The sequence below is a fragment of the Echinops telfairi genome, unplaced genomic scaffold (genome assembly GCF_000313985.2).
Source record: "Echinops telfairi isolate 266 unplaced genomic scaffold, ASM31398v2 ScPeMD7_7469;HRSCAF=8507_0, whole genome shotgun sequence".
Classification (NCBI taxonomy): domain Eukaryota; kingdom Metazoa; phylum Chordata; class Mammalia; order Afrosoricida; family Tenrecidae; genus Echinops; species Echinops telfairi.
The window spans coordinates 57,260,521-57,270,851 of NW_022111372.1; the positions used below are offsets into that span (position 1 = coordinate 57,260,521).

Below are 10,331 nucleotides of genomic sequence, written 5' to 3' on the forward strand. Positions count from 1 at the left end.
TGCGAGTTACACAATTGATGTGTGTATGGATTGGGATAACAGTTGTATGAGCCCCTAATAAAATGTTAAAAATAAACAAATAAATAAAAATTAAAAAAAAAAGAAAAAGAAAAAGAAAAAAAAGAACTACAGGTCAAAGAAATGTAATACCAGTTATAATAACTTAAAATATAAAATTTAGTTAAAAATTAACTAAAATATGTACAAGATGTATACATTCAAAATTATAAAAGCCTTGCTGAAAAAATTCAGGATGACCCAAATAACTAGATACACATTACTTTCAGGGACTGAAAAAACTCAACATTGTTAATATGTCTTTCCGCCTCAAACCGTACTCCCAACCTTTAAATAAAAGGAAGAAACTGGCTCCAAATCAACCTCACTGTCATGGAGTTCATGCAGACTCACAGCCATCCTACAGGACAGGGTAGAATGGCTCCTGTGGGCTCTCTAGGCTGTAACTCTTTGCTGGAGTAGAAAGTCCTTTCTCTTAAAGGGGGAACTGAATACAATGGTGGATGTATCAACCACCTTTCAACAACACCCCCACCGCTGCCCCGGATGACAAACAACAGAAACATGGATGAAGGGAGCCAGTGGATGGTGTAAGATAAAGAAACAATAATAATTTATAATTTATCAAGGGTTCATGAGGGTGGGGAGGGAAGAAAAAGAAAGGAGGAGCTGATACCAAGGACTCAGTAGAAAGAAAGAAAATGTTTTGAATGATGGCAACATATGTACAAATGTGCTTGATACAATGGATGTATGGATTGTTATAAGAACTGTAAGAGCCCCCAGTAAAATGACTTATTAAAATAAATAAATGACTATTTTAAGCAGCTTTAAAAAACCATGGTTCCTCAGAAACGGAGTTGTTAAAGATTTAAAAATTTATATATATAAAGGGAAAGGATCCAGAATATCTACTATCATTTTAAAAAGAGGGCTTATACTACCTGATTTTAAAAATTTACTATAAAATTAGCATTGAACGGTATTTATAGGGATAAACAGAATAGAATCTAGAAATGGTCCAATGTATATAAGGTCAATTCATTTTATAAACAAAAGGTGTTAGGGTAATCCAAGAGAATATTCTTAAACAAAAGGTGGTGGAAAAATTTAATATCTATATATCTTTTAAGAAAAACAATGTGACCTCCTCCCTGGGAGACGGACAGCAGAAAAGTGGGTGAAGGGAGATGTGGGACAGGGCAAGATATGACAAAATAATAATTTATAAATTATCAAGGGTTCATGAGGGAGGGGGGAGTGGGGAGGAAGGGGAAAAAATGAAGAGCTGATGCCAGGGGCTTAAGTGGAGAGGAAATGTTTTGAGAATGATGCGGGCAATGAAGGTACAAATGTGCTTTACACAATTGATGTATGTATGGATTGTGATAAGAGTTGTATGAGCCCCTAATAAAATGATTTAAAAAAAAGAAAAGAAAAACAATTTTTATCTTATATCATACATTAAAAACAAAAAACAAAAACAGTGTTAAATATTAGAGCTAAAACTATCAAATTTCTAGAAGAAAATATATGAGAAGTCTTGAGGTGAGGGAAGAGTTCTTATAATAGGACCTCCACAGAAAAACTAATACATTTGACTTCCTCAATTTAAAAACTTTTCTTCTTTGAAACACACTGTTCACAAACCTAGGGATAAGGGAACAAGTGATCTGAAATAGATGGCGAGGAGGGTGTAGGAGGCCTGTTGGGCTTGATGAAGGGCAATGTAACTGAGAGGAATTAATGAAACCCAAATGAAGGCTGAACATGATAGTGGGACAAGAGGAAAGTAAAAGGAAACAAAGGAAGGAACTAGGAGGCAAAGGGCATTCATTCTATATACAGTCTAAATATATTCTATATTTAGTCTAAATACAGGCATGTACATATGTAAATATATTTATATATAATGATAGGGAAATAGATCTATGTACTCCTATTTATCTGTTAAGTCTAAAGGTAGCAGACAGACATTGGACCGCTATTCAAGTACTCCCTCAATGCAAGAACACTTTGTTCTATTCCCCCCCCCCCCCATGATGCTCACCTTCTGGACATGATTGCTAAAGTCAAAGCGGGTGCATAAGCAAATGTGATGAAGATAGCTGATGGTGCCCTGCTATCAAAAGATCTAGTGTCTGGGGTCTTAAAGGCTTGAGGATAATTAAGTGACCATCTAGCTGAGAAGCAACAAAGCCCACATGGAAGAAGCACACCCGTCTGTGTGATCACGAGGTGTCAAAGGGATCCCAGAACAAAAAAATCATGTCATTGTGAATGAGGGGGAGTGTGGAGTGGGGAACCAAAGCCCATCTTTAGGCAACTGGACATCCCCTTACAGAAGGGTCGTGGGGAGGAGACGGGTCAGTCAGGGTGCAGTATAGTACCTATGAAACATACAACTCTCCTCTAGTTTAATGCTTCCTCACCCCCACTATCATGACTCCAATTCTACCTTACAAATCTGGCTAGACCAGAGCATGTACAAGGGTACAGAGAAGAGCTGGAAACACAGGGAATCCAGGACAGATAAACCCCTCAGGACCAATATTGAGAGAAGCCATACCAGCAGGGTAAGGGGAAGGTGCGGGGGAGATAGAGGGAACTGATCACAATGATCTACCTATAACCCTCTCCCAAGGGTACAGACAACAGAAAAGTGGGTGAAGGGAGACATCTGTCAGTGTAAAACATGAAAAAAAAATTTATGAATTATCAAGGGTTCATAAGGGGGGGAGGGTAGGGGAAGGAAGGGAAAAATGAGGAGCTGATACCAAGGGCTCAAGTAGAAAGTAAATGGTTTGAGAATGATGATGGCAACATTTGTACAAATGTGCTTTACACAATGGATGGATATATGGATTGTGAGAAGAGTTGTATGAGCCACCACTAAAATGATTTTTAAAAAAAAGAAAGAAAAATACTTCAGAAGATTAAAAAAAACTATTGACAGGTTGAGAAGATATTTGTAAAACCACTATCTGAACAAAGATTTGTATCCGGAATACATCATAAACTCACACAACTTAAAAAGACAAACTCAATTAAAAATGGGTAAAGTGTGTGATCACACATTTTACCAATAAAATGTATAAATGAAAAATAAGCACAAGATGCTCATTATTACTATTCATTAGAACATGATTCCTTAATAACTATTTATTAGTGAAATGCATTATTAAAACCATTAGGAGATTCTACTTTACCACCCCTTTTATTTAAAAAACCAAGTCTACTGCCATTGATTAGATTTTGGCTTAGAACGACTCCATGGAGAAATCTGACCAGCTAGAGAAGCTCTGAGACCACAGCTCTCGATGGGGTAGCCAGGCTCCTTTCTCCCACCGAGCGGTCAGCAGTAGTTTTGAACCTTCTGGTTAGCAGCCCAATGCTGACCCACAGTATCACCAAGGGACCTTCACTAAATTCATAAGACAGACAATACCAAGTGTTTCCGAGGACGCAGAATAACGGAAACTCTTCAGATTGCTGGTGGGAGCAAAATGGTACACTCTAGTAAGCAGCTTGGCAGGTTCTTATGATGTTTTCAAAAAATCCAAACAACCAAACACTTAGCACATTCCTTGCCAATGAGTCAGTGCTGGCTCATAGTGACCGCTGTGGGCTCCTGAGACTGGCTGTTGACGGGAGTAGAAAGCCCAGTCTTTCACCCTTGGAGCTGGTGGTGGTTTCAAACTGCCGACCATGCAGATCTCAGCCCAATGCTTAACCACTAGACCACCAGGGCTCCATATGGCCCCCACATCCAAATCCTAAGTATTTACCCAAGAGGAACAGAAATCGGTCCACAAACAGACTCGTGCGTGAATGTTTTATTCAAAATGGCGAGATACTGGAAACAACTCCAATGTCTGTCAGCTGGTGAACGGCTAGAACACACTGGTGAGTGGTAATCCACACAATGGAATAATGGTCTGCAATAAAGCAACAAACTATCGATTTGGAAAAAAAGGAGGGTGAATTCCAAAGGTATCATGATACGTAACGAAACCAGATACAAAAGATTTCACTTCCATAAAACTCTGAAAAGGCAAAAACAATAGTGCGTGAAAGCAGACAGTGGTTGCCTTTGGCTGGAGGTGGGGAAGAGACACACTATAAGAGGGCATGTGGGAATTTTCTGTGAGGAGGGGGACACTCTGAACTTTAACTGAGGTGGCTCTAGGGCTGTGAGACATCTGTCCGAACTCACCGAAATGTTCACTTAAACATCTATGAATGATTTAAAAAAACTAACCTGTATAGAAGTCCTTCCTCCCCCCACCCCCCCACTATCATGATCCGAATTCTACCTTGCAAGTCTGGCTAGACCAGAGGATGTACACTGGTACAGATAGGAACTGGAAATCCAGGGAATCCAGGGCGGATGATCCCTTCAGGACCAGTGGTGTGAGTGGTGATACTGGGAGGGTAGAGGGAGAGTGGGTTGGAAAGAGGGAACGGATTACAAGGATCTACATGTGACCTCCTCCCTGGGGGATGGACAACAGAAAAGTGGGTGAAGGGAGACGTCGGACAGGGAAAGATATGATAAAATAATAATTTATAAATTATCAAGGGCTCATGAGGGAGGAGGGAGCGGGGAGGGACAGGGGAAAAAATGAGGACCTGATGCCGGGGGCTTAAGTGGAGAGCAAATGTTTTGAGAATGATGAGGGCAATGAATGTACTAATGTGCTTTACACAATTGATGTATGTATGGATTATGATAAGAGTCATATGAGCCCCTAATAAAACAATTAAAAAAATCAAATGAGTGGGAGGGAGGGGGGGAATGAGGAGCTGATAACAAGGGCTTAAATAGAAACTAAATGTTTATAAAATAGTGATGGCAACATATGTACAAATATGCTTGATACAATTGATGTATGGGTTGTTATATAAGAGCTGTCAGAGCCCCCAATAAAATGATTGTTTAAAAAAACAAACCAAACCAATGACAAATAAATAAACAATTAAAAAAGAAAAACCTGTTAAAAAAAGAAGTCCTTACCAAGGGAGGTGAGTCCCTCTGAGATAGATGTGAGAACATAGAGGAGCACAGGGGGCTCTAAGTCAGTGATGAAGCTCATGTGGTCCTGGGTGAGGCATTCCAGAAGGGGGTAATAAGACTGGCTCAGTTTCCGATATTGCTGTAAGACAGATACACTGAATGTCAAGCACACACACAGGGAAAAATATCAAAGTGCAAATTGCCATTTATAATACTAGAAATGGTCAACTAACTTAAACATATGTCAGCAAATACATAGAACAAATAACATAGTGATTTTCAAAATTCAGTATTGGAAAGGCATTTTTAATAGAAATCTCTTCATTTCTAGACATCTTAGTTTGAAGCTATTAGACATATGGTATTTCAATTTCATCTTATACAACTAATACCTAAATGAAAGTTAATCTCTACAGTATGCAATTTAGGAGGCTGTGGGATTAATCTGTGCATTTTTATACTGTAACACTGAGCAATGCTTAATAGCGGCTCAAACAAACCTCACGGCCACAGTTAATTCTGACTGATGATGACCTTGTAGGACAGGGTAAAACTGCACCTGGGGTTCCTGAGACTTTAACTCCTTATAGCAGTGGTTCTCAACCTTCCTAATGTCGCGACCCTTTCCTACAGTTCCTCATGTTGTGGTGAGCCCTCCAACCATAAAATTATTTTCATTGCTCCTTCATAACTGTCATTTTGCTACTGTTATGAATTGGGTGACCTCTGTGAAAGGGTTGTTCGAACTCCAAAGGGGTCGAGAGACCCACAGGTTGAGAACTGCTGCTTTACGGGTATAGAAAGCCTCATCTTTCTCCCAAGAAGCAGCCTGTGGTTTCAGATAGCTGTCCTGCAGTTACCCTGTTTCCCCGAAAGTAAGACACCCCCGAAAATAAGACCTACTTAAGTTTTGCCTCTCGCTGAAATATAAAGCATCCCACCAAAAATAAGGCCCCCTGAAGTTACGTAACTCTGGACCGTAGTGGCAGGCGCCGCTGTGCAGATCACTGTTGGCTGCAGCGCAGCCGGAACAGACAGGAAGTGCAAGGTCTCTTTTAATAAAACAATAAACAATAAATGTGTACTGTATTCTTCTTCATGGAAAAATAAGACATCCCCTGAAAATAAGACCTAGTGCATCTTTGGGAGCAAAAATTAATACAAGACACTGTCTTATTTTCGGGGAAACAGGGTAGCAGCCAAGTGCTTACTCACTATGCTATTGTGGGTAGGCAATCTATTTTTTTAAATACAAAAAAATTTGCTGTTAAAATAAGATCTGGCATTACAATCTAGTGTACACAATGTCCTCCAAACCACCTAACTAAATTATAATTTGGTAAATGACTTAACACTTATCTTATACCACAGACAAACCACAAATGCCCAAGAAATACAGCTAGACCACTTCAAAAGCAGCCCAAACAACAGTAAGGATGTACAACGCTCGAAGCGAGCCAAGCTGGAGCTGCTCTTTTTGAAAGAGAGGTTCAGACTTCCTTCCTGCGAATCACCGGGGCATAGGACTAAAGTACAGTTTCCCGAGTCCCATTCCAGACTGACTGAATGAAAATGTGCATTTTAAGCATATAGACTAAGACAGCCTTATGTACACTAAAGTTTGTGAATCACTGAGCTTGGGCTTTACTTGCCCTGGTGATGCTGTGGGATAAGTGTTGGGCTACTAACTGCAAGGTCGGCAGTTCAAACCTACGAGCTGCTCCTCAAGAAAAAGGCTGTCTGTTCCCATACCAATTTACAGCCTTGGAAACCCTGGGTAGGGTCCCTATGAGTCAGAATCAACTTGATAGCAGTGGGTTTGGGGTTTGGATTAAGAAATGGCTGAGACAAAATTTCTGGAACCATATCGGGATTTTTGGTGGACCTCCAGCGTAGTGAACGGTGGCGGTTTCCACTTTGTTGCCTCTGTCACATAGGCACAGCACAGTCCAATCTACTGTACGAGGCTTGACAACTTCGGCTTGAGATATGGTTCTATTAAGAATAGCCTAGCTAGGTGGAAGAGGGTGCCAACAGTCCATCAGAATGCCAGGGGTATTTCTCACGTGGGTTGACCTAAAGGGACCCCAAACCAGGAGTAGGTGGGGATACATGGAGTAAGCCTGTGAATGAATTTGGCTGTGTAGTCCAAGTAATTACTGCAACCACATTAGGCACATATTGGTTTCTGTGCAATCAGGTAGAGCTGTTGGGAAAAAATTAAAAAGGCTGATAATGCTATAGCTCAGTGGAGGGGCTTGGAAATTGGAATTTCCAACAAGTAGCCCAGGTGACTCCAATGGGCCTCAAAGTTTGAAAACCACTGATATAAATCACAGAAACTAGATGGTACACAGCAGAAAAGGGATCGGGAGATCACTCAGTTTAATTTCCTCATTTTAAAGGTGAGGAAATGGAAGCCTGGCGAGCTGGAAGTGGTGATTTATTTCCGGCGAATGATGAGGGAGAGGCAGAGTGGCGCTCACACACCAGGCTGCCCAGCCCTCAGCTGAGCTTTCTGGCCACCACACCAGAGGTCTAGGGGAGGGAGGGCCAGAGAGCTTGCAGCGGGAGGAGCAAGGATGGCATGCTGGGAAGGGGGTGACCCTGCAGGCAACCCTGCCTTTTCTGCTCTGGGGAATACAGACTTTTTTGAATTATGAGTATAATTGTAAGCAATTAGCTGAAATGGCTAATTACATTTTCTCTAGATAAACTCTGGATGGCCAGTTTGTCACAAGGTGGTAGCTGCAGCTTTCTAAAACGTACATTTCATTATGTAAACACAGTCACTACAGTTGTCCACATTCTGGATGTTAAATCAAGTGTGCTCTCCAAAAACATAAAACATTCTGGTGTTATTCTAATTCCCTGGGCTTCATTATAACGATTCCACGCTTGTGGCAGCTTTACTTCATATTTCACACAAAGACTCCCATGATGCATGAGTGCTTACTAGCAAGTCGCAGTGGGGCACCGACAGCAACATTTTGACACAGGCCTGGAGTACATTGTCAAAATGGTTGTCCCCATACAACTTGAAGACGCCAAAGCTGACATAATTTCCACACAAGGCAGATTTGAGAGCCGAATAGCAGATGGAGATGCCCTTGAGTTTCATTGGATAAATCTGATCTTTTGAGAGGCTCCCCAGGGGCAGGATCTGATTACCTGTTTCAGGGCAAAAGCAGAGAGAGAAAGTGACATAATCAGATGCAATTCAAAACAGTTAGGAGGCAGGCAATTTCACATTTTCACCTCATTGCTAATGCTCACTTCCCACACCGCTGTTCCAAACACTGCACCATACACTGTAAGGAAAAAACCCAAACACACCAGTTTACCTGGGAAGTACAAAAGGCCCATCGTGGGTATCGGGAAAGTTCCATATTGTTACCTGGCTGGTGCTAACACGGCTATACGATGGGAAGTTATGAAGCTCTGCTATTAGGGCTCCAGTTCAAACATGCACAGGTTAATTTCAGACAAAAGGTATATATTCATCTTGTGATCAGTAGGTGGCTGCAGACAAGCTCTTTCAGTAATGCCCCTGTCTAAGTCTTGGTGGGGTACCTTCAAAAAATGATCCAGACGGCTCTGGGCCATCTGCTGGCCAGTTATCTCCAAGGCAGAGCAATCAGCTCAGGCTACGACCACTGTTCTGGGGGTTCTAGAGGGGTCATCAAGACAGATTTTTCTCAGAGGACACAGGGCAGTCATGAAAAACTGCATCAATGAAAAACAGGCCAGGAAAGTTGTACCGAGGAACTTTCCCCAACACGGTGCCAACAGACCTACTCATTCCTCGAGGGAGTAAACGCTACGAGACCTTCACTGGGAAACCGTCCCCGTCCACCACACACACGGCCCAACTCATGGCCTTCAGACTGTTAGACGTTAGTACGCACCGAATTCTTTGGGAAAGGGTTAGAAACAGAACAAACAAAACAAACCCACAAACCACATTCACTGTCATCAAGCTGATGCCAACTCAGAGTGACTGTATTGGCTGGGGCAGAATTGCCTCTGTGGGGTTGAGACGGTAACCTTCATGGAGCAGAAAGCCCCGCTTTTCCCCTGTAAAGCAGCTGGTGGTTTCGAACCCGAACCGCTGACCTTGTGCTCAGCAGCACAATGTGCAACCACTACATCACCAGGGCTCCCAGTTGGGAAGGGTTAGAGAGATGAGAATCCTGCCTTCTGAAGCATATAGATCTATTTGGAAGATATGTTAAGAAACAGTAGCTTCATATTTTGATAGATTATGATTTTGAGGCAATGTTTTTTTTTGACATGCTCTCAAATATAAATATATAAAACCTCATGGAATGTATTTTAAGATTACTTCACTTCATTCATTTGCTTTTTGGTTTTACAGAAAGTAATTTATGCACCCCCCCATATAAATGTAAGAGCATACAATGTAATCAGTGACCAAAACTTTGGCCAATACAACTTCCACATTTAAAACTGAGCTATAATGATTTAAGAAAGACAAAGATCAACTCACTTCACATAATTTAATACCTTAATAAACGCAAGGAAATAATCAATTAAGTCAAGAAAAAAGGGTAACCTAGACTGAGAAGTAAATTACTCTAAATTCTGTAGGTATATGAGAATTGAATGATATAGACATAAGTTCTTGACATAATAAGTAAGGTATTTCTTCTTCTTCCTTAGATCCTTTTTCAAAAGATCTCAAGAGATGACTGTATAAACCTCTATAGAAGTTCAGTGTTTACTGAAAGTCATAAAAATACATCTTGGTATGAGTATAATCACCTTAAAGTTTTTCTCTATAGTGGTTAGCATTTATAAAAAACAATTTTCCCCCTGAAATAAGTGCTAGCCAGACATGTTACTTAGGTCATACCCAAGAGCGCTTAAAAAAAAAGTCATACATGTTTCTTAGCTCTTTTTGTTTGTTTGTTTAGCTGAGCTGCTTCTAAAATAGACACTTAATTCTCTTTATAAAATATAGAGGCACAGTGTGGTGGTTTTTACTGTGTCAACTTGGCTAAATTAGAATTAAGTTTCCCAGAACCCATTTTCTTTTATGGTTGTGGGTTGGGAGAGGCCCAAAGAGAAATTCTGTGAGCTCTGTATGGTGGAAGTCAAGTGGCAGTCAGGTTACTGTGGTTACAGGTGGCAAAAGAATGCTGCAGAACCCGATCTGATCCCGCCACACTGAGGCAAAGCACTGGGGGAGTGCAGCGGAACAGCAGGGGAGGGGAGCAGCAAGATCCCCAGGGACCTGCGGGGGACAACACCAGTGACACAGTGTGGGAATTGC

General features: G+C 41.2%; 1 protein-coding gene across 1 annotated transcript in view; it reads right to left on the reverse strand.

Moving 5' to 3' along the window:
• RANBP17 (RAN binding protein 17) overlaps positions 1 to 10,331 on the reverse strand; it is a 403,303-nt gene that overhangs the window by 48,679 nt on the left and 344,293 nt on the right. The window contains exons 22-23 of the mRNA XM_004697128.2: positions 7,992 to 8,206; positions 5,036 to 5,174 (exon numbers count right to left, since the gene is read on the reverse strand). Coding sequence (XP_004697185.2) covers positions 5,036 to 5,174; positions 7,992 to 8,206 — 354 coding nt within the window. The remainder of the gene's footprint in view (positions 1 to 5,035; positions 5,175 to 7,991; positions 8,207 to 10,331) is intronic.